The 24,602-nt window shown below is 45.0% G+C and overlaps 1 protein-coding gene across 3 annotated transcripts in view; it reads right to left on the minus strand.

Moving 5' to 3' along the window:
* ctif (CBP80/20-dependent translation initiation factor) overlaps nucleotides 1–24,602 on the minus strand; it is a 455,795-nt gene that overhangs the window by 257,320 nt on the left and 173,873 nt on the right. For all 3 annotated transcript variants that reach the window (XM_072497444.1, XM_072497443.1, XM_072497442.1), the window contains 3 exons: nucleotides 8,040–8,113; nucleotides 6,417–6,524; nucleotides 392–467 (listed from right to left, as the gene is read on the minus strand). In XM_072497444.1, coding sequence (XP_072353545.1) covers nucleotides 392–467; nucleotides 6,417–6,524; nucleotides 8,040–8,113 — 258 coding nt within the window. The remainder of the gene's footprint in view (nucleotides 1–391; nucleotides 468–6,416; nucleotides 6,525–8,039; nucleotides 8,114–24,602) is intronic.

The raw sequence follows: 24,602 nt of genomic DNA on the forward strand, positions 1-24,602 counted from the left end.
TGAAAGCTCTCCAACACAACATTAGATCATTCAGTGCCTTTTCTATCAGTGCTCAACACTGCTGAAAATAACTGCAGTGGTTGGAGTTATTCCTGAAGCTTTAGGCAAGTCACTTTATGAGGATTCAAACAATTACCCATACCGGTACTACATTTCTCAAAATAATTTTCAGCCTGGTTATCTCAAGATTCAAGCTGCAGAATTGAAGGGATGGTCAGATAATCTACACTGCTGAGCCCCAATGAACTCTAAACCTTCTGAACTTTGACATCTTGAAAACAAAATCAGTTGCCCTGTTACTCCATGTAACTTTACCCTCCAGACACAGAATGCTGACTTGTACTCAATGTGGTGAGTGCAAACGTGTTTGCACTGTGAGGTTCTGGTATACCTGCCGCACAGGAAGCACTTTGTCCAGGTCATTCAAGGTAATGTTTCCATCCTCTTCGAACTTCCCCTTCACCATTCTGCACAAACAAGAGGAACAGCAGCATTAGGGCATAAACTTTCAATCCTTATGGACACAAGGCAAAGGCTGATGTTTTAGAAAGAAGACGTAGTATTTCCGACAACTGGAATGCAGTAAACAGCTTGTGACTAACAGTGGTCCCCAAAACTGACAATAAATAAACTTGCCTACAGAATGCACCTCCCTCCTGTCATAAATACCATTTGCAGAGTTGCAAATACTTTCTCTTCCTAATCCACACAGGTGCTGCAATTAACATTTTCCACGCATCCTATTTGCTGCAGAAGTTCCCTATCAATCTACTGAGTTCCCTTCACTGTAGTAAGGTTTAGCTCAGTTGGCTAGACAGCTGGTTCATGATGCAGAGTAAGGCCAAGAATGCGGGTTCAATTCCTGTACCAGCTGAGGTTATTCACGAAGGTCCGTCTTCTCAACCTTGCCCTTCACCTGAGGTTAAGTCATCAGCTCTCCCCCTCAAAGGGGAATGCAGCCTATGGTCATCTGGGACGATGGTGACTACTTTTACTGCAGTGTGATGAGGAGACCAACATTTTCCTCCACATGTGAAACATTACGTTGTCCCTGTCCCTGCCAGTAGAAGTAGGTTAACTGCGTCACAGAAGACACATGAACTGGGAATGTCAGAGGGAAACCTATTTAAAAACGGAAAGCCAAAACCTTTGCATCTTTATTCAGATTGAGATGGTGATGGTGTCGGAGCAGAGTTCTCCCATGATATTCATTTCATGGCTGCCCATTGTCCTTCAAGTTGGTTTAACCTGTTCCATTGAAATCAATTGCCAAAGATATAAAGCAGGATGGCACAGTGGTTAGAACTGCTGCCTCACTGCGCAAGGTTCCTGGGTTCAATTCAGGCCTTGGGTGACTCTCTTTGTGGAGTTTGCACATTCTCCCCGTGTCTGTGTGGGTTTCCTCCCACAGTCCAAAGATGTGCGGGTTATGGGGATATTATGGGGGAGTAGGCCTGGGTAGGGTGCTCCTTCAGAGGGTCGGGCCAGACTCGATGGGCCAAATGGCCTTCTTCTGCACTGTGGGAATTTTATGGTTCTATTCTGTGTTTCTGAGGCATTGCCCTTGTTTAAAGATCAATGGACCTTTAAGTAATTTAAAAGAAACAATTGTGACCTGTAACCAAACCATATTGAGATGACCAGCTCTCCACCGGGATATTTCAGAGATCGGTGTTTTTGGGTTGCAGTGTAGGAAAACAAGAACATCCAAAATCTCAGTGAAGAGCATGAAGCAGATTTTGCTATTTCTGCTATTCCTACACTTGGGTCTCCTGAATCACGTTGGTGCAGCATGTAAAGGAAAATCAGACATGGAGGAGCACAAACCACTTCACACAAATACACATGTATTTACATGTACAGACCATAAGAGCTACAAAAAGAAATGTGTAAGGAATATCAAAATCAACGGCAGAAAATGTGGGTGATCACTGGGTCGATTCTCCGAGCCCTGCGCCAGGCCGTAGAATCGCCGCAACCGCGCCACGACACCCCGAGGTGCGGAGAATCGGCGGCGCGTTTGGCGCGGCGCAGGCCGCTGGAGGGCCGCCAATTCTCCGGCCCGGATGGGCCGAGCGGCCGTGCAGATACGGCAGAGTCCCGCCGACGCCGTTCACCCCTGGTCGCTGCCGGCGGGAACTCTGCGCGAACGGTCGGGGGCGGCCTGTGGGGGGCAGGGGGGGGTGCTCCTTCTCCGAGGGGGGCCTCCGATGGGGTCTGGCCCGCGATTGGGGCCCACCGATCGGCGGGCCGGCCTCTCCCCCCCCCCGGGCCTACTTTCTGGCGCAGCCAGTCCCTGAACACCGACTCCATGTTGAGTCGGGGCCGGCGCGCTAAAGAAGTCCCCCACGCATGCGCAGGTTGGCACATGTGGGGCCAGAATCGGTCGTACCCGGGCCCGGTTCGCGCCGTCATGAAACGCGACGGCGTTCACGACGGAGCGAACACTTGGGTTCCATATTGGAGAATCCCCCCCCAAGTGTAATGTGGGCCCATGGAAAAACAATAGCAGTGATGCTATCAATTGAAATAAGGAAATGGTAGACATGCTGAATAATTACTTTCAGTATTCATAGCAGAGGAAGACGATAGCATGCTAGACATCCCAATGAGATATACCGGGTTCCTGGTAATGAGGTGGGCCAATTTAACCAGGTGTGAGTAGGGGAACATTTAGGGATCATTGTATCATAAGCTTTAGGTTGATAATGGAAAAGGACAAGGAACAATCCAGAGTAAGAAAAAATTAACTGGGGGAAAGCTGACTTCAATGGAATGAGAATGGATCCAGCCTAGATCAATTGGAATCAAAGGTTGGCAAGCAAAACGGTACATGAACAATAGGCTACCTTTAGAGAAGAGACAGTTTGGACACAGCCAAGGTATATTTCTGTAAAGTGGAAAGGCAGAACAAACAAATCTAGACCTCCCTGGTGATGAAATGGGTAGAGGTTAAGATGTAGGAGAACAAGTGTGCCATGACAGTTGTCTGGTGGATAATACAAGCAAGAACCCAGGTTGAATATAGAAGGTTCAAAGGGGAAGTAAAATAAGAGACGCAAAGAGAGATTTGAAAAGAGATGAGCAGCTAGTATAAAAGGTATTCCAAAAGCCTTTTATAGGCACATAAATAGTAAAAGATTGGTGAAGGAATAGGGCCGATTAGGAACCAAAAAGGGGATTTACTCATGGAGGCTAAGGGCATGGTTGAGCTATTAAATTAATACTTTGCACCTGTCTTTCCCAAGGATGGATGCTACACAGATCATGGTGAAAGAAGGGGTAATTCAGGCGTATGAAGACTTTAAAATTAGTAAGAAAGAGGTAATGGGAAGGCTGTCTGCACTTAGGGTTGATAAGACACCAGAACCAGGTGCGCTGTCTCCAGAGATACTGAGCGAAGTGAGGGTGGAAATTGCAGAGGCACTGGCCATTATTTTTCAGTCTTCCTTATACTCAGGAATGGTCCCAAAGGACTAGAGAATTGCATATGTTACACCCTTGTTCAGAAAGGGGTGTAAAGATGAGCCCAGCAACTACAGGCCATTCAGTTTAACCTCAGTGGTAGGGAGCTTCTTGAAATGATGGCCGGAATTTTCTAGCCTTTCACACAGTGAGATCTTCCGGTCTCGCCAATGTAAATGGAGATTTAAATTTCTTGCTGGCCATGTCGCAAGAGAACCCATGCTACGGTGGTGGTGGTGGTAGGATGTGTGTGTGTGTGGGGGGGGGGGGGGGGGGGGGGTTGGAAAATTCTGCCCACTAACTTAGGGCAAAAATAATCATTTGGGTGAATGCAGGTTAATTAAGGATTTGTTAAGGGAAAGTAGTGTTTAACTAACTTGCTGGAGTTTGTTTGATCAGATAATAAAGAAGGTTGGTGAGGGAAATGCTGTTGATGTGGTGTACATGGACTTCCAAAAGATATCCAATACAGTGCCACACAACAGACTAGTGAGAAAAGTTATAGTTCATGGAATAAAAGGGACAGTAGCAAGCAATATGGATAACAAATTGGAAAGTGACAGGAAAGAGCAGTGGTTAATGGATGTTTCTCTGAATAGAGGAAGGTTTGTAGTGGAGTGCCCCATGTGTTAGTATCGGGACTCTTGCTCTTCCTGATAAATATTAACGACCTAGACCTTGGTGTACAGGGCACAAATTTAAATGTGCGGACACAATGAAAATTGGAAGCATTGTGAATGTAGGACAGCACAGGGGCAAGTGGTTAGCACTGCTACCTCACAGCGCCAGGAACCCAGTTCAATTCCGGCTTTGGGTGACTGTCTGTGTGGAATTTGCACTTTCTCCATGTGTCTGTGTGGGTTTCCTCCGGGTGCTCCAGTTTCCTCCCACAATCCAAAGATGTGCAGGCTAGGTGGATTGGCCATATTAAAATGCCCTTTCGTGTCCAAAGATGTACAGGCTAGGTGGGGTTATGGGGATAGGACAGGGAGTGGGCCTAGGTAGGGTGCTCTTTCAGAAGGTCTGTGCAGACTCGTTGGGCCAAATGGCTCTTTCTGCACTGTAGGAATTCTATGGTTCTATGGTGAGGAGTCTAGTGTGGAACTTGTTTCTTTAAGATTACCTTTACCACAACTTTTGCCTTTGGTTTCATGACATCTTCATAATTTTCCCTACTCGCAAACCTATTTCTGATCTCTTTGCTCCATCTGCCCCTCCCCCCTTTTTCATAAAACCCATCACACTCCTACCTCTCCTCAATTCTGAAGAATGGTCATATCGGACCCGGAGTGTTATCCCTGTTTCTCTCTCCACAGTTGCTTTTTACAGCACTTTCTGTTTTCATTTCAGATCGCTGGCATCTATAGAAGTTTGCTTTTATTTTAGACATTTCCTACTGATTGTTGGCCTCATGTTTCTCAGTTGTATTCCTGTGAGACTCTCTTTTGTTAATTTTTTCCAGATCAAATACTTTTTCCTTTTTGTCTTTGGAAGAAGGTGGAAGACTACATGTGTTAGGCAATCATAGAATTTAGAGTGCAGAAGGAGGCCATTTGGTCCATCAAGTCTGTACCAGCCCTTGGAAAGAGGACCCCACTTAGGCCCACACCTCCACCCTATCACTGTAACCCCATCTAACCTTTTTGGACACTAAGGACAATTTAGCCTGACCAATCCACCTAGCCTGCACATCTTTGGACTATGGGGAGGAAACCGGAGCACCCAGAGGAGAACCCACGCAGACACAGGGAGAACGTGCAGACTCCACACAGACAGTGACCCAGGCCGGGAATTGAACCTGGGACCCTGGAGCTATGAAGCAACAGTGCAAACCACTGTGCACCATGCCGCCCTGAAAAGAAGGGGCTGAGGATCAGAAGAGACTCATGTAGGTGAGAGGATGAAATGAAGGAAAAAACTGCATCCAAGAGAAGAGCATTTGGGCTAGAATTGAACTGTAGGAGAGAGAGGACAAGGGCAAGAGCCAAAGAGCCTGTGGTCTAGAATTATCAGTATTCCAGGCAAATTGATAGGAGAGCACCGGGATCTGGAAACAGTTAGTGGAATTTCAATCCGGTTGCACTCTGGTTAGGTTAAGAAGCCAAAATATATTCAAATGTAGGAGGTTGGATGGAGCAGTGAATTAATCGCTGAGCATTTAGATTAAATCACTGTCCATTCAACCAAGGAATCAAATCCTGTCCACAGCCAGGGAACATAACGCCATGTTTCCTCGATAGTTTGATCACAGCTGATTGTATGGTGTGGATCTTCAGCTTAAAACTTCTCATGATAATGTTGCACTAATCTTACTCAGAGAGATGGCTGCAGAGGGAAATAATAATTGATACAGAAATGGTTGCTTCCTGGGCACAGTAGAGGAAGTTTAATTCCACATTTGGCTTGTGCTGCATCTGAGGGAACATTGAGCATCATGACAAAAATAAAGTTGAGTGTCCCAGCAAGGAAACATTCACTTGCTGAATGCAGGAAAGAAAATCTGGGTTTACGTTAAATTTGAATCCTACTCCCTTCCACAGCTTAATAAAGATAATTTTCTGTGGGCAACAGATGTGGTTGAATTTTAACTGCTCTCTGAAGTGGCCTAGCAAGACACTTAGTCAAATTGAACCACTATCAGAAATTCAAGGAGAAACTCCACCACCATCTTCACAGGGTAACTAGGGTTGGCCAATAAATGTCAACCTTGCCAGTAACATCCACATCCTGAGTACATACAATATTTGAGAGTAGGACGCAACTTCTCACGCAATGGAGATTCCTATCTATACTGGACCTTGGGGAATTCTGATGAAAAAAGAGAATGCTTCTCCACAGACTGTGTTCCCTTCTCTCGCAGTCATGGAAAACAATGTGTTCCTTTTGAAGACACCTCCAACTGGAAGAAATGTCAAGAATCCCCATTTCGCATTCGGAGAAACGATACTTACCCTTCTCGATCAATGTGGGGGAGATACTTGGAAGCGTTTTGTAAATGCTTTCGATGAAACGAGTTGGTGAAATCTAATTTCTCAGGTTGCAGATCCCATGTTGCTCCACTGCAAGAAAAAACCCGCAGACATTATAACTCAAAGGGAAACAAGCCTGCATCAGGATGTCTTCAAACTAGCCTCTGGTTTCCAGAGGAATAGGCCCACAAAGATCTTTCTTTAGTTGAACAGACCCAAGAAATTCTCTTATACATTCTGCTTTCCGGAGGGATTGGGAGGTACCTGACAGGCTTCCTCCTTCCCACAAACTTCTGTTTTTGTTTGATAACCTGCTCCTTTCTGGAGGCATTTTATCTCTTGTTTCTTTCACTAAGTTCCCCCCACGTCTTCCACACCAAGTTGAAAGGACAGATGATATGCTCTCAAATTGGCCTACCTACTCCCACTTTGAGAAAATTCTGCTATGTGCAAGAAAGCAATTGTTTCTGAAATGTTCAAAGCTATTTGAACCAACAATCTATTTCACAAAGCATTTATGGCTCTTCAGTGAAGTGTAGTTATAGCTGGGAGATGGACTGCACCAGTCATCTCCCTGTCTGCTAAATTAAAACTACCATTTGTTTTTTTCTCTCCATTATTTGGCACAGCTTTCCAACAATCTTGATATTTTTGACACAGATAATAAATAATACCAGATAGTGGACATTATGAACAAATATGGGTAAAAGCCACAGTTTACTGGCGGATGTTCATTATAAAGAGGGATACGGTCACAATAACAGAGACTGGTGCGCTCCAACACCAAAAATTGCACACAAACAGGATGGGATAGAATGCTTTGGCAATGGAGGACAGAGGGAGTGAGGGGGAGGAAGAACATGAATCTGGAGAGGTTTAATAAGCAGGAGTGACAATGTGCTTCCTCACTTGTGAAACGCTGGGTACAAAAGGACATTTGTTAACTCTACGTCTTTTCTCTCCCCTTTACCAATGAAACAGTTTCACAGATGCACAGCACATACAGTTTATTAAATGTCTATATTATGTGAGTTTAATATCACATCTTTCAAGTTAGCTCCCATATCACATTATTTCTACAGCATCAAGGGCATCTATTTTTGTGAGCTCAAGTTATTTTTAAAAATGATTGACCTAGAAACCACTGAAATCCCTGGAGATGCTGATACTGCAAGGGTTAAATCCTTTATTTAAATTAGAATACTAGGAAGATACAGCAATCAACATGTTACAATCAAGATGACCTCTTTGTGAGATAGGGGTATAACCAGGTTCCCCTGCTCCTGGCACTATTAAAAATATTAATATTTTTCCCTGCTTCTGGGCCTCTGATCCGGATATGCATCAGTTTAAGAGACTAAGTGCACAACTCCTAACTAGAAAAAGGATCACGTGCTAACCCCAGTTCTGGTAACCAGCTGCGTAATGCTCAGATAGCGAAAGTAATGGAAGCGAAAGAAAAGCTAAACAGCATTACACATTCCTAAGTAACTTGAAGCGCATCTTCAACTGAACAGAAATAAATGGTGGGACATCAAAAAAAGTGAAAGCAGCAGGGAATTGGTTGAGTGGATTGAAAATAAAATGAAAAATAAAAGCACATACCTGACGTGCTCAAAGGTGTTAACTGCCCAGATATCGGTCCCCAGAATATCATAAGATGTCTCTTGGTTACAGTTCTATAAATAGGTGGAAAGCATCACAGAATCAACATTAGCATAAACACAACAATTAATTTTGAATGGTTATGGAAAACAAATGATGTAACTTCAAGATGCCCAGTCTTCATGCTGTAGTAACCATTTCACTTCTTGAATCAGAAGAAGGTCATGGATTCAAGTCACCCTCCATTGACTTGGACACATAATCCAGGTTGACACTTCAGTGTAGTACTGAGGGAGTGCTTTCCAGTGATTGCTGGGCTCATCAGAATTCTCAAAACTGAAATCAATACATTTTGTTAGGTATGGATATTAAAGAGATTCGTAGTATAAATCAGCCATGGTCTAATAGAATGGTGAAATAGGCTTGAGGGGCTGAAGGTCACTAGTTATATGTGAATTCTACTTTATCCTTGAATTGGGACCTCAGTTCCATGTGTGTTTAATCATTAATATGCTGGTTTAGCAAAGGCTGGTTTAGCTCAGTGGGCTATACAGCTGATTTGTGATGCAGAACAAGGCCAGCAGCGCGGGTTCAATTTCCGTACCAGCTTACCCGAACAGGCGCCGGAATGTGGCGACTAGGGGCTTTTCACAGTAATTTCATAGTTGTGGCAATAAAAGGTTATTATTGTTATTAATATGTTGTTTCAGTGCAGTTGCACTTCTCGTGTTGGTCATTGGTAAACTTATCAACCTCTTCAAGCTATTACAACTGGGTGAGAAGGAGTGAGCTGGCCCCTTTATATTCAGCCCCCTCAGTTGGCCGCAACAAAGGTTTTTAAATTTATTTTACCCGCAATGTCTTTTCCAAAAAATATATTTATTTGTTAATAAGGAGTCAATTAAACAAGATTTTCTTGAGTCAAAGAAAACATTTATCAGTTACTAAACCCGAGTAAAAAAATAATAAGGATGCAATGACGCACACACAGATATCAGGAGAAAGTTAGAGCTCACTAAAATGTTAAAAATAGTATATGATCAAGTCCTCTGCTTGTCTTTGAGGCATAGGTTGTTGAACGTTGCAGCCAATTTAAGTTAGTTGATTTCCTGTAAAATTCTGGAGTTGACTCAATTCAGATCAGGGGCGGGATTCTCCGCCGGCATGATTCTCCGTTTTGCCGGCACCCCGGGGGTTTCCCAACGACTTGGGGCTGCCCCACAATGGGAAACCCCATTGACCGGCCGGCATAACGGAGAATCCCGCCGGCGGGTTGGGGCAGAAATGTGGCGCAGCGAGGTGGAGAATCCAGCCCCAGAATTCTGTTGAAGACGCCCTTTCAGATTCCAGAGAGAATGAGAGAGAGATAAGATAATGGGCAGCACGGTAGCATAGTGGTTAGCACAATTGCTTCACAGCTCCAAGGTCCCAGGTTCGATACCTGGCTTGGGTCACTGTCTGTGCGGAGTCTGCACATCCTCCCCGTGTGTCGGGGGGGTCTCCTCCGGGTGCTCCGGTTTCCTCCCACAGTCCAAAGATGTGCAGGTTAGGTGGATTGGCCAGGCTAAATTGTCTTTAGTGTCCAAAATTGCCCTTAGTGTTGGGTGGGGTAACTGGGTTATGGGGATAGGGTGGAGGTGTGGGCTTGGGTAGGGTGCTCTTTCCAAGAGCCGGTGCAGACTCGATGGGCCGAATGGCCTCCTTCTGCACTGTAAATTCTATGACAATTCTATAATCTTTCCTGCTGTTTTAGATGACTGTCATGTTTCTTTCGCCTCTTGCTTGTTTCTCATTCTGCTTGGCAGAATATATTTTTTTAAATTTTCTCTCTGCATATTCCAGGAAGGGAATTCAATTGGCATTTCTTGTGTTCCTTGTTGTAGACCAAGTCATCCCATTTTTTGACCAATGCATTTTCGAAACCTTTGACATGTTTCAAGATATAAATCAACAGAAGATGGGAGTTATTTTACCCTCCCCAGAGGTTTTGAATGTTTGATGAGTATCACACGAACACAATAAATAGAAGCAGGAGTAGGCCACTAGGCCCTTCGAGCCTGCCTCACCATTTAAAGCGATCATTGCTGAACTGTGCTGGCCTCAACTCCTTTTCTGTGCAATTACCTCATAGTCCTCTATTTCTTGATCTATCAAATATTTATCCACCTCTACTTTAAATCCTTATAATGATCCAGCCCCCACCACCCTCCGGGTCAGAGAATTCCACCATCTATGCAGCTCAGTTTTAAATGACCGGCCTTTTATCTTGTAGCTATGTCCCCTTGTTCGAGACTCTCCACTAGTGAAAACATCTCAACATCATGCCCCCTTAAGATCTTATATGTTTGAATAAATTCACCCTTCACTCTTCTAAATTATAAGGAATACAGACCAAGAATATTTAGTCTCTCTCGAAAGAACAGCCCTCTCATCCCAGGCATTAGCCAGGTGAATCTTCTTTGGACTGCCTCCAATGTTACTATATTATTTTTTAGGTAAGGTGACCAAAACTGTATGCAGTATTCTAGGTGAGGTTTCACCAACTTCCTGTACAATTGCAATAAAACCTCTCTATTTTTAAACCCCAACCCATTTGCAATAAACACCAAAATGCCATTTGCCTTCTTAACTGCTTGTTGGATCTGTCTGTTAGCTTTTTGTGAATCATGCACTAGAACCTCTAGATCCCTCTGTACTTCACTCACCTGCACTCTCTCTCCACTCCATTTAGATAATAATCTGCCTTTTGATTCCTCCTTCCGAAGTGCATGGTCTCACAATTCCCCACATTAAACTCCATTTGCCAGCTTTTCACCCACTCACCCAATCTATCTGTATCTCTTTGAAAAATCACAATATCCTCATCACAACATGCCCTTGCACCTATTTTCGTATCATCGGAAAATTTGGAAACTTTACATTCCGCTCCTTCCTCCAAGTCATAAATGTAAATAGTGAACAATGCGGGCCAAGAGCTGATCCCTGCAGTACTCCACTGGTTACATCATTCCACTCTGAAATGGATCCATTTATTCTAACTCTCTGTTTTCTATGTGATAGCCAGTTTTCAATCCGTGCTAACACACTTCCATCAATTCCATGGACTTTTACTTTATGCACCAACCTCTTAAGCGGCACCTTGTCAAATGCCCTTTGGAAATATAAATACACTACATCTACAGGTTCCCCTCTATCTACTCTCCATGTTACATCCTCAAAGAATTCGAGCAAATTTGTCAAACATGATTTACCTTTCATAAAACCATGTTGACTAGGTTTGATTATATTCAGTTTTCTAAATGATTAGTTATTTCCTCTTTGATTATTGACTCCAGCATCGGGGAGGCAGTGGCGTAGTAGTATTGACACTGGACTAGCAATCCAGAGACCCAGTAAATCAAGTAAAGGCAAGTATCCCATACACCTTTTGAACCACCTTATCTCCTGTCCTGCTGACTTCAGGGATCTTCATGGGTAGCATGGAGCCTCACAGCTCCAGATACCTGGGTTCAATTCCGGCCTTGGGTGACTGTCAGTGTAGAGTCTGCACTTTCTCCCCGTGTCTGTGTGGGCTTCCTCCGGTTTCCTCCCATAGTCCAAAGATGTGCATTAGGTGGATTGGCCATGCCAAACTGCCCCTTAGTGTCCAAAAGGTTAGGTGGAATTACGGGGATCGGGTGGAGGCGTGGGCTTAAGTAGGGTGCTCTTTCCAAGGCTGGTACAGACTCGATGGACCGAATGGCCTCCTTATGCACTGTAACTTATATGCTTCTATGATTCTATTCTATGATTTATGGATATGCACCCCAAGGTGCCTCTGAGCCTCTGTCCTTCCTAGCGTCCTACCGTTCATTGTGTATTCATAGAATTTCGTAGAATTTATTAGTATTCCCTTGCATTGTTATTCCTCCCAAAATGCATCACCTCACATTTTTCAGGGTTAAATTCCATTTGCCATTGTTCTGCACATCTGACCAGCCCGTCTATGTCATCCTGTAATCGAAGGCTCTCCTCCTCGCCATTTAACACACTATCAATTTTTCTGTCAACTGCGAACTTACTGATCATACCTCCTACTTTCACATTCAGATCATTAATGTAGACTACAAACAGCAAGGTACCTGCACCGATCCCGGCGATACACCACTGGACATTGACTTTCAGTCCCAAAAACAACAATCGACCATCACCCTCTGCCTCCTGCCACAAAGCCAATTTTGGTCCAAATTACCCTGGATCCCATGCACTCTGGCCAGCATACTCAATCTTTTAACAACCATTAAGAAGTAGGTGTGTAAATATTAAGGTAATTTATCAGCCACAGCTCTCAAAATTGTGCTCCTGTAACCCCGAATGTAAAGGTAAATTAAAATTAGCTATCGTGCTTTTCTGTGTGCACATCAGAAGAGAGCACGATCACTGTTTGGAGGCTCCTAAAGTAGAACTGCCAGTTGACACACACCTTTTGGGCTCATCATTACATGCTGAATTACAACTGGTTAATCATAGGAGTCATAGAGGTCGAAAGCACATAAAAGGCCCTTCAGCCCATCGCATCTATGTCAGTCAAAAACAACCACCTAACTATTCTAATCCCATTTTCCAGCACTGGGCCCATAGACTTGTATGCCCTGGCATTGCAAGTGCACATCTAAATACTTCCTAAATGTTATGAGGGTCTCTGCCTCCACCACCCTTTCAGGCAGCGAGTGCCAGACTTCCACCACCCTCTGAGTAAAAAGGTTTTTCCTCACGTCCCCTCTAAACCTCCTGCCCCTTACCTTAAATCTATGCCCCTTGGCCATTGATCTCTCCACCAAGGGCAAAGGTTTCTTCCTGTCTATTCTATCTATATCTCATAATTTAATATATCTCAATAATGTCTCCCCTCAGTCTCCTCTGCTTCAAGGAAAAAAGCCCCAGTCTAACCAATCTCCCTTCATAATGAAAATTCCCATCCCAGACAACACCCTGGTAAACATCCTCTGCACTCTTTCCAGTGCTATCTCATCCTCTTATAATGTGGATTCCAAAACTGCACACGATACTCTTGCTATGGCCTAACCAACATTTTATACAGTTCCAGCAGAACCTCCCTGCTCTTAAATGTGTGGCATGGTAGCCATGGTTAGCCCTGTTGCTTCACAGTGCCAGGGTCCCAGGTTCAGTGTACTTGAGCAGGCGCCGGAATGTGGCGACTAGGGGCTTTTCTCAGTAATTTCATTGCAGTGTTAATGTAAGCCTATTTGTGACAATAATAAAGATTATTATTAATTCTATACCTCAGCTAATAAAAGCAAGTGTACCATAAGCCTTCATAACTACTGTCTCTACCTGCTCTGCTACCTTAAGGGACCAGTGTACGTGCACACAAAGGACCCTCTGATCCTCGGTGCTTTGCAGTGTCCATATTCCCTTGCCTTGTTTGTCCTGCCCAAGTAAGACCATAAGTCATAGGAGCAGAATTAGGCCACTCGGCCCATCGAGTCTGCTCCGCCATTCAATCATGGCTGATATTTTTCTCATCTCCATTATTAATGGAGAACCTATCTATCTCTGTTTTTAAAAAAAAATGTTAGAGTACCCAATTCATTTTTTCCAATTAAAGGGCAATTCTGGCATGGCCAATCCACCTACCTTGCGCATCTTTCTTTGGCTTGTGGGGGCAAAACCCACGCAAACACAGGGAGAATGTGAAAACTCCACAAGGACAGTGACCGGGATCGAACCTGGTACCTCGGCGCTGTAGGCAGCAGTGCTAACCACTGTGCCACCGTGCTGCCCTATCTATCTCTGTCTTAAAGACACTCAGTGATTTGGCCTCCACAGTCTTCTGCGGCAAGAAGTTCCACAGATTCACCACCCTCTGGCTGAAGAAATTCCTCCTCATCTCAGTTGTAAAGGATCTTTCCCTTTAGTCTGAGACTGTGTCCTCTGCTTCTAATTTTTCCTACAAGTGGAAACATCCTCTCCACGTCCACTCTATCCAGGTCTCACAGTATCCTGTAAGTTTCAATAAGATCCCCCTCATCCTTCTAAACTCCAACGAGTACAGACCCAGAGTCGTCAACCGTTCCTCATACGACGAGCTCTTCATTCCAGGGATCATTCTTGTGATCCTCCTCTGGACTCTTTCCAAGGCCAGCACATTTTTCCTTCGATACAAGGTCCAAAACTGCTCACAGTACTCCAAATGGGGTCTGACCAGAGCCTTATACAGCCTCAGAAGTACATCCCTGCTCTTGTATTCTAGCCCTCTCGACATGAATGCTAACATTGAATTTGCCTCCCTAACTGCCGACTGAACCTGCGTGTTAACCTTAAGAGAATCTTGGACAAGGACTCCCAAGACCCTTCGTGCTTCAGATTTCCTCAGCTTTTCCCACATTTAGAAAATAGTCTCTGCCTCCATTCCTCCTTCCAAAGTGTATAACCTCACACTTTTCCACATTGTATTCCATCTGCCACTTCTTTGCTCACTCTCCCAGTCTGTCAAAGTCCTTCTGCAGCCTCCGTGTTTCCTCAATGCATCACCTCACACTGATCCAGATTAAATTTCATTTGACACTGATCAGCCCATCTGACTGACCAGTGTCATCCTGTAATCTAAGGCTATCCTCCTCACTATTTACCACCCCACCAATTTCCGTATCATCAGTGAACTTACTGATCAATCCTCCTTACATTCAAGTCAAATTCATTCATATAAACCATATAACAGCAAGGGCCCCAATACTGATCCCTGTGGAGCCTCCTGTCAGAAAAACTCCCCTCGTCCATGACCCTCTGCTTCCTGCCACTCAACCAATTCTGGAAAAAATTTGTCAACTTTCTTTGGATCCCATGGGCTCTTCCATTCACTAACAGTCTCCTATCTTATCAAAAGTTTTGCTGAAGTCTAAGTAGACTATGTCAAAAGCATTTCCCTCATCTACACACCTCGTCACCTCTTCAAAAAATTCAACCAAGTTGGTCAGACATGACTTCCCCTGAACAAAACCAGGCTGACTATCTTTGATTAATTCCTGCCTCTCCCAAAGCAGATTAATTCTGTCTCTCAGAATTGCTTCCAATGGTGTCCCCACCACGGAGGTTAGACTGACTGGCCTGTAGTTTCCTGGTTTACCCTTTCCACCCCTCTGTAATAATGGTACCACACTGGCTATCCTCCAGTCCTCCGGCACCTTTCCTGTGGCCACAGAGGAATTGAAAATTATTGCCAGCTCCCCTGCTATTGCCTCCCTTGACTCACTCAACAGCCTGGGATACATTTCATTTGTGTGCAACATGAGTCAGCATTTCAGAGTAAGTGATAACAATAGAAAAAAGAGCTTTGGTTCATAAATTCACTTCCATATTCAGCGTAGGGTTCAGTCTTGACATTCCAAAGCTTCATTGTGTTATTCTTTTGTATACGATTCGTAAATCTGCTTACTAACAAATAATGCTTCCATGGGATGTGAGCACCATTGGCAAGACAAGGGGCGGGACTCTCCACCCCCACGCCGAAGTGGCCGCGCCGTCGTGAACGCCGTCGAGGTTCACGACTGCGTGGAACGGCCCCGGTCCCGACCGATTCAGGCCCTGACAATGGGCCAGTATCGGGGCCGCGTCATCTACCCGCGCCAGGCCTTGTCGCCCGCGTAAAAGCGTCGCCGCATAGATGACGCGGCCGGCGCCGCATAAAGGACGTCATCCGCGCATGCGTGGTTGCCGTCCTGTCCAAATCCGCCCCGCAAGAAGATAGGGGACGGATCTTGCGGGGTGGCGGAAGGAAGGAGGTCCTCCTTCAGCGAGGACGGCCCGACGATCGGTGGGCACCGATCACGGGCCACCCCACATTTAAGGTACCCTCGGTGCAGGATCCTCCCTCGCCCCCCACAGGCCGCCCCCCCAGCGTTCACGCACCGCCCACGACTGTAGCGACCAGGTGTGGACGGCGCTGGGGGGGCACCCGCCGTTTTGGCCTGGCCGCTCGGCCCATCCGGGCCTCAGAATAGCGGGGGTGCCGGAGAATCGGCATTTTCGGTGTCTCCGACGATTCTCCGGCCTGTGAAACTCGACCGGGTCGTTTCCGCCGCTTGGGAGAATCGCCGCGGGAGGGCGTCGGATCGGCGTCCCCGGAAATGTTGGCGGCCCAGGCGATTCTCCCAACCGGCGTGGGAGTGGAGAATCACGCCCAAGGATTTGTTGTTCATTCCTAATTGCCCTTGAAAAGGTGAATTGCTGTAGTCCATGTGGTGTAGCTATTCCCACAGTGCTGTTAGGAAGAGAGTTTCAGGATTTTGACCCAGCGACAGTGAAGGAATGGCGATATATTTCCAAGACAGGATGGTGAGTGGCTTGGAGGGGAATTTGAAAGTGGCGGTGTTCCCAGGTATCTGCTGTCCTTGTTCTTTCAAGGTGGCAGAGAATGTCGGGTTGGAAGGTGCTACCGAAAGAGTCTTGGTGACTTGCTGCAATGCATCTTGTTGATGATACACGCTGTTGCCACTGTGCGCCTGGGTGGAGGGATTAAATGTTGAAGGCAGTGGATGGGGCGCCAATTAAGCAGGCTGCTTGTCCTGGATGGCATCAGACTTGAGTGTTGTTGGAGCTGCTCTCATCCAGGCTAGTGGAGATTTTCCATCCCACTCTTAACTTGTGCTTTGTAGGTGGTGGTCAGAGGGGAATTGCTCACTGCAGAATTCCCAGTCTTTTGCCATAATATTTAAATGCCTAATCCTGTTCAGTTTCTGGTCAGTGGGGATCCTCCCATATTGCGTTCAGGTGGTTGGCGGGGGGTGGAGATCGGGGAATGTTTTGGGGGCCTCGGAGATCAGGACACCATTTAAAAATGGCATCCCGATCTCTCGCTACACTGGAGAACTCCCCACTGTACAAAGCGGGGGCTATGTGCAGCCTCGGTTGGTAACGAGCAATTCAATGGATCCCCCTGTTTATGGGATCTATGGTTAAAACACGCTTGCCCAGCACAGATGTTCCATTTTGGAGTAAAAAGCACATCAAAGGCTTTTAAAATAGATTTGAAGTCTGTGGAAATCTTTCACCCCCTGGGCGGGATTCTCTCAGCCCAGGGCGGGGCCAGAGAATCCCCGCGACGCTGCCCCGGTGCAATTCTCCGCAGAGGGGAGAATCAGCACCATTGGCGACGGCGTGGTTGGCGTGGTTCCGGTCTGGGTCCGCTCTACGCGCCCCCCCCCCCCCCCCCCCGTCGATTCCCGGCCTGGGATGGGCCGAGCGGCCGTCGTAAAAAAACCTGAGTCCCGTCGGCGCTGTTCACACCTGCTCTCAGCCGGCGGGACCTCGGTGTGGAAGGGTCCGGGGGTGGCCTGTGAGGGGGGAGGGGGGGTCCGACCCCGGGGGTCCGATGTGGCCTGGCCCGCGATCGGGGCCCATCGATCAGTGGGACGGCCTCTCTGGCTGGGGGGGCTCCTGTCTTCCGCGCCGGCCCCTGCGCCATGTTGCATTGGGGCCGGCGCGGAGAAGGGAGTCACTACGGATGCGCGCGTTGGCGTCGGCGTTTCCGACGGCGTCAACACTTAGCCTCAGTCACAGAATCCCGCCCCCTATCTTTGAAGCATCTGCTCTTTGGTAAGGAGACCAGAGGCAGCACGGTACCTCAAGAAGTTATCTCAACACATCTTCCAATGTCGCCCTGTGCGTGGGCCCTCGAGGCTTTTGAATGGGCAGGGTAGGGGCAGTGATCATTCGTCGTGTGCCGTCATCGCTACCATTTTCTGGTAGCCCACTGGTTAGCTACACTTGTTGTTCCGATGAAGGTTTGCTGCAGTTGCGGCCTGTGGGTCTTCCGTCAATGGCACCAACTCTTGGTTAGATTGGAGTCACCAGCACTATTTCATATATGGATTTCGTGGTTTATCTCAACTAGCGAGACTGTAGCATGACTTAGGTAGTTGCTTCAAACTGGTTTATGTACACTACGTACACAATATGCAAGGTGGGCGACTGAGTAGACACATCTCTCATGAATTCTGCCGACTCTGTCTGCTGTACAGAATCTCGCAGACATGACTGCTGGTGTCATTGTTACCTCCCTCATTGCCATAACTGTTCTATTAACCTATTATATTACAGATCTCATTAACAAGATGAGCTCAGAGAATGCATGAGAAGGGATAGAAGAGAAAATTGCGAAAAATGTGAGCTCAGGGATAGGGCAATGCGAAGCCTTAGAGGCTGTTTGGCTAGGTGGGCTAGTGAAAAGGAAGGATGTGGCCAGAGGCAGCTGATTGGATGTTGATGGTCTTAGTAACAAAGAAGTTAATGAGCTCCTCACATGTACAGTTAGAGACTGCTCAGACCAGGCACCATGGGCCGGATTTTTCCTGCAAGCTTCCGAACCCCATCATTAGGCTCAAATGGGGGTCAGAAAGCTGCACTGTGGGGGGAACAGTCAGGCATTGTGATCTCTCCGGATAGGCCAATTAATGACCAGAGGGGAGGCTCCCGAAGCTGGAGAGCCAATCAGAGGTCTTCTAGCTTGAAAGGAGCAGCAGTTTGTAATAGCAGATAAGTGAGACAGAGGACACTTCAAAATGGAGGCGGTTTCCTCTTATTCTTTTCCAAAGTTTATGTTAAAATGCCATTTGCAGCTCGGCCACTATTGTGAGTGGAATGGTATGGGGATATGGTGAATAGTAGAGAATTTGTTATAACCTGCATGGGTCTTATGGGGTAGGGATGAGTAACTACCCCATGGATCTTGCAGAATATGAGCTACCCCGATAAGGGGGCAGGGGACCTTTAACAATGTTCGCTTTGTATTAATTGAGTCGGCCAGTAAAGCACCAACAAGAGAAGACCCAGTGGGGAACTATTGGAGTTGTATATAACAGTAATTGTGAAATAAAGTAAGGACTCGATCGAGCGACCACGTTGCGCCTTACAAGCAGCGCGCCGAGGCGCAAAGTGGCCTTTTCATTTAGTTAAATCGCATCCTAAGTTTTTGTTTTCGACCAATTTGGTGTGGACTCTTCGTGCACTTTACAAAAGAATTCCTGTACAGGATGGCCTGTGGTTGTTGCTGCACCCAGGCAGGGACTAAATCTGGACAACTGGCCCCAGCAGTCTGCCATTGGGAGGCCACCTTCAGGCAGCTTAATTTGCCCCTGGGAAACTGCAGGCCAATAGGAAGATCTCAGTCGACCTCCTTTAATTGACCTCAAGTGGCCCTTAACAAGCCAGATCGGCTACCAACCACATGCAGGTGAGTAGCCCTGCAGTCTCCCCACCGCACCTCCATGAAAATGACTCAGGGATGAGATGGAGCTTGGGAATCAGCACACTAGCTGATGCTACTATTTTTAGCACCCCCACTTCCGTTCCCATCTCCAGAGGGAGCTCACAGTCAGATGGGAATTCCTTTTCTTGGGTAAAGAGTATTATTATACATGTCATAGCAATGCGGCAGAGTCAGAGAGGAGTTGCAGTGGGACCAGAAGTGAAAAGATCATTAAGGAATGAAGTGACAGAAATTTCCCTTGAGGTAACAAATTCACTGTTGCATTTTGAAGCTCATCAAAGCTATCCAAGAGTAAACATACATTGGTTTACATGCGGTATGAATTTCTGATTATATTCCTGTCACGACAGCATTCAAGATGGACCTTTCATTAAAACTGTCTGTCCTCTTTTACATTTCCAATATTAGTTCTTACTGCAAAGTTCAATGTTCAGTTTTTGTTTTCAAACGATGTGAAGGAATTGCTCTTGGTTTACCTCTTCTTGGAAACCTATACAAATTGTTGTTCACATGCCTGAAATCCAGCCCCAAAGGTTTTTGCGCCTTGGAAGTCGAAGGGCGGGATTCTCGTCTAAGTGCCGACGCCGGAGTAAAAACCGGAGTGTTTTACTCCAACGTCGGTGCCCGTTCACAGACCCCTATTCTCCCCCCTCCGTGGGGCTAGCAGGGGCGTCGCGGGATTTACGGGGGCATAACGACTATCGGGAAACCCGGAGGAGGCCTGTCACGGTATCTACCGGCCATGTACAGTCCTGATAGGACACAGCCTGTAAATTGTGCCCATAGTTTCTTCATGGCTGTACCTCCTCTCTAGCTCATGGGAACCAAGGCTAATTGTAACAGTTCAAACTGCTTGCCCAGTTCCAATTTGCTCAGATTGGGAATCGACCTTTGAAATCTTGATCTCAAGCCTTGTTCTACACAGCATTGTGGATTTACCAAAAAAGGCAGTTAGTTATTGGTGGGTATACACCAACTGTGTATATTTTTTCAGAAGACAAATTATCCTAGTTTTGGGAAGCGAACAGCACATGTCACAATAATGTCACAGTCAAGCAATACGATGGTTTTAGAAAAGCAAATGGTATCTTCATGTTTCATATTGCAGAGAATGAAAACTCTTCCCTAAAATTATAGGCCTAACCTTGGCCATTAAACTGGTAGTAACCGGTTTAGTTCTTCAATATTTACATAGCAAAAATCATAGAATCATGGAACGGTACAGCACAGCATGTGGTCATTCACCCATTGTGCCTGTGCTACTTCTTTGCTGACTTTTTCCATACTCCTGTAACTTTTACCCTTCAGACACTTAATAAATTCTCTTTTGAAATTTACGATTGAGTCTGCTTCCACCATCCGTCAGGCAGTGCTTTCCATGTCGATTTGAAAAAACAAATCCTCCTTGACTCTGGTTCTTTTGCCAGTTATCTTAAATCTGTGTCCTCTCGTTACTGAGCCTTCTGCCAGTGGAAACAGATGTCCTTACTTACCCATCAAAAACATTTCATAATTTTGAACACTCCTGTTATTACTCTCCTTAACTTTATTTGCTTTAAGGTGAGCAGCCCCAGCTTCTCTAGCCTTTCCATGTTACTGGAGTCCCTCATCCCAGGTACCATTGTAATAAATGTCCTCTGCACCCTCTCCAAGGCCTTGTCATCCTTCCGACAGTGATTAAAATTGGCTGAATACTCCAGCCTAACCAATGATTTGCGAAATGTCATCATAACTCCCTTGCTTCTGTTCTCTATGCCTCTATTTGTAAAGCCCAGGGGTTCTGTATATTATTTTCTTTTGAAAAAGACTTTTCAACCTATCCTGCCACTTTCACAGATTTCGAATGTGCGCTATCTGATCTATCCCCCTTTTAAACATTTTTCCATTTTGAGCTCTTCATTCTTGCTACCAAAATGTATCACTTCACACTTCTCTTCAGGAAGTTGCATTAACCATGCAACAACCCATTTCAGCAGTCTACATCCGCCTGAGATTTGTTACTATCCTCCAATTTACTATATTTCAAAGTTCAAAGTCATCTTCATACTTTCTAATTATGCCCATATCAATAATATACAATCAAAAATAGCAGTGGTCCCAACACTGACCCCTCAGGTCAACACTGCAGGCTTTCCTCCAGTCTGATAAAGAGTTGTTCATCACTACTTTCTGTCTCTTTACCAATTTTGCATCTATGCTACCACTGTCCATTTAATACAATCACCTCTGTTCTGTTAACAAGCCTATTATGTGGCATTTTATCAACGTCTTTTAAAAGCTCACATGCAAATATCAAATATAATACCTTTCTCGAGCCTCTCTGTTACTTCATCAAAGAATACAATCAAGTTAGTCAAACACAATTTATCTTAGCCAACTCCATGGTGGCAGTCGTTTATTAACACGCATTTTTCCAAACACCAAATGATTTTGTCTGGGATTATTGCCTCTAAAGGTTTCCCCACCATCAACATGATATTGGTTGACAGGTTGATCCCTCACCCCATCAGACTGTGGCCAGAACTTCTTCAATTTACATCCTTATTTCCTTCAGTAACCTTGGATGCATCCCACCCAGACTAGGTAATTTTCTACTTTTGTGCACTGCCAACATTTCAAGTATTTCACATCATCTATTTTGATCCAATCCCGTTTCTCCATAGCCTCCTCCTTTCTGTGACCTTGACTGAAAAGTACTCATTTTAATATCTCAGCCATGTTTTTGGCCTCCAAACAAAGATCTCCTTTTTGCTCCCATTCTTCCTTTGGCCACCTTTTTACCATTTTTGTTTATAAGACATTTGAGTTCTCTTTCATGTCACCCCCTAATCTACTGTCGCACTTTCTCTTTGCTTCTTTTATTTACTTTCTATGTTTTCCTCTTTATGTTCTGTATTCAACTTAGTTGTCTACGATAACACCCTGGGCAGGATTCTCCGTCCCGCCGCACCAGGTTTCTGGTGTGGCGGCGCCGGGATTCTCCATCTTTCCATCCGGCTAATGCCGTTTCACATTATGGGCAGCCCCATGCTGTCGGGAAATCGCCAGGCTGCCGGCGAAACGGAGAATCCCAACAGCGGAGAATCCAGCCCCCTATATTTATGTAGCACCTCTAATGTAATGAAAAGTCTCAAGGCGCTTCACAAGAGCATTATAAAACAAAATATGACACCAAGCCACATAAGGGGACCAGATGACCAAATGGTTGGTCAAAGGGGTATGTTTTAAGAAGTTTCTTAAAGGAGGAAAGAAAGGTAAAGAGGTGAAGAGGTACAGGGAGGGAATTCCAGTGTTAGAAATGCTCCTGTATCATGGATTCAGCCCTTCAGGCCTTCTTTCGGCTGTTGGGTTTCCCGTAACTTAGTAAACCAAACTGATGTTCTAGGTAGAGCCACTTTTAGAAAGAAGGCAAGCAGTCTTATTGTAATATTTAAATGATCAATCCACATCTCACAAGCAGATTGATTGTCCCCTGTCCTGTCTCTGCTAAAACCAAAAGTGGGCCTGGTTCAGATTTTTTGAATATAACAGCTCACCTGGCACTTTTTTCAGAGTTCAGGCTTAGCTCATCATTTCTGCCTCATAGCTCACTGAACCTTGAAGTGAATTCCATACAACTCTCTGTAAAGAGATTTCTCCTACCATCTGTGCTTTTGTATTTATTCTTGCATCTCTGGCCCCTTGTACTTGACCTCTCAGCTATTGGAACTATATTTTTCTTCAAGCATTGCCTTTCAATATCTCTAATTCATTTACAAATATCATTATGTTACGGTTCACTGTGGTTTCAGTGCCAGTTCCCACTGGCACAGAACTGTAGAAGTACAAATCTCTGTTGTCATGTGAGAGTACCTTTAAGAAATGGGTGTTTAAGAAATGTACCTTTAAGAAATGGGTGTTTAAGAAATGTACCTTTAAGAAATGTCTGTTTAAGAAATGTACCTTTAAGAAATGGGTGTTTATCAGTGATGTCAGAGTGTGGGTGGAGCTGGGCTGTCTGTCAGCGTTTTACTTTCGTTTTAGGCTGTTTCCTGCGGGGTGTGCTTTAATTTCATTTTCATTGTTGGAGCTGAAGCCAGACAAAGCAGATGTACTGCTGTTCTCTCTGCCATCAAAAGACTATCTCTTGATCATTTGGTGAATTCAGAATTATAATTGTTTTCAGTAGTGAATTTAAACCTGATGTGCTTCTGTTAAAAGGTGTTTCTTTTGTCTTCTGGATGTTGTTTGGGAATTTATTAAGGATTACTTGTATTCTTTGGGGGTTGTATTTGAATTAATGGTTGGCAAGATGTTCACTGTATGTTTTAAAAAGGTTAACTAGAGTTCATAGAATAAACATTGTTTTGCTTTAAAAAATACTTTTCCATTTCTGCTGTACCACACTTGTAGAGTGGGCCGTGTGCTCCCCATACCACAATCTATTAAAAGTTGTGGGTTAGGTGAACTCCATGATACATTTTGAGGTTCTCTAAACCCTGGCCCATAACACTAGATCAATGCCATCTCATAAATGTGATGCACGATCAAACCCTGGCCCATAACACTGTGTTCCTTCCAGTTTTTCAGACATGTCGGGGCATGATGAGGAGGCCATCACCTCAGCAACAGCTTTGATTTTAACAGGGGCCAAAATCAAAAAATGTTTTTATTTTTGTTTCTTCATTTCAGGACAATGCTGAGAGCTGCCTGCAGCTCATTCACACATTGCCATTGCTGGGCCTGTTGATGACATTGGTTCCAGCAACTGAATGTTTCATTATTTACTGTGATGGAATGTTGACAACCAGCATGAGCAATCTGTAAGTATTTCTTATAAAAGAGTCCCTAACACTTAATTTTAAAATTGAGGCTAACTAAATGGCCATTCCAGCATACATTTTCATCACAACCACGGTAACTTTAGATTTGTTTTGAAATAAAATGATGTATAATGATGTATAAAAGTAACTTAAAAAGAGCAAACATTCCTGTGTTTCATTTAGAATTTATGGAAACTTAAGTTAAATTGATATTAAAGAAATAGTCCTCTTTTCAGAGCTACAGAAAGATTAATTTTTTTATTTGGTCTCGGGATGTGGGTTTTCTAGTCAGGCTGACAATGCCAAAAGGATACTGGTGGATTTATCCTTTAACTTCAGCAGCCCTTTGCTGATGGTGCTCCCACAATATTAGGATGGGAAATTCAGGATTTTGACCTCGCAAAAATGAGTGACTAACAATATATATTCACCAGGACAGCTGGAAGGGAAGAGAATTTGGAGGTAGTGGCATCCCTAGGACATGACTTTTCACTT

The sequence above is a fragment of the Scyliorhinus torazame genome, chromosome 3, assembly GCF_047496885.1.
Source record: "Scyliorhinus torazame isolate Kashiwa2021f chromosome 3, sScyTor2.1, whole genome shotgun sequence".
NCBI classification, from domain to species: Eukaryota; Metazoa; Chordata; class Chondrichthyes; order Carcharhiniformes; family Scyliorhinidae; genus Scyliorhinus; species Scyliorhinus torazame.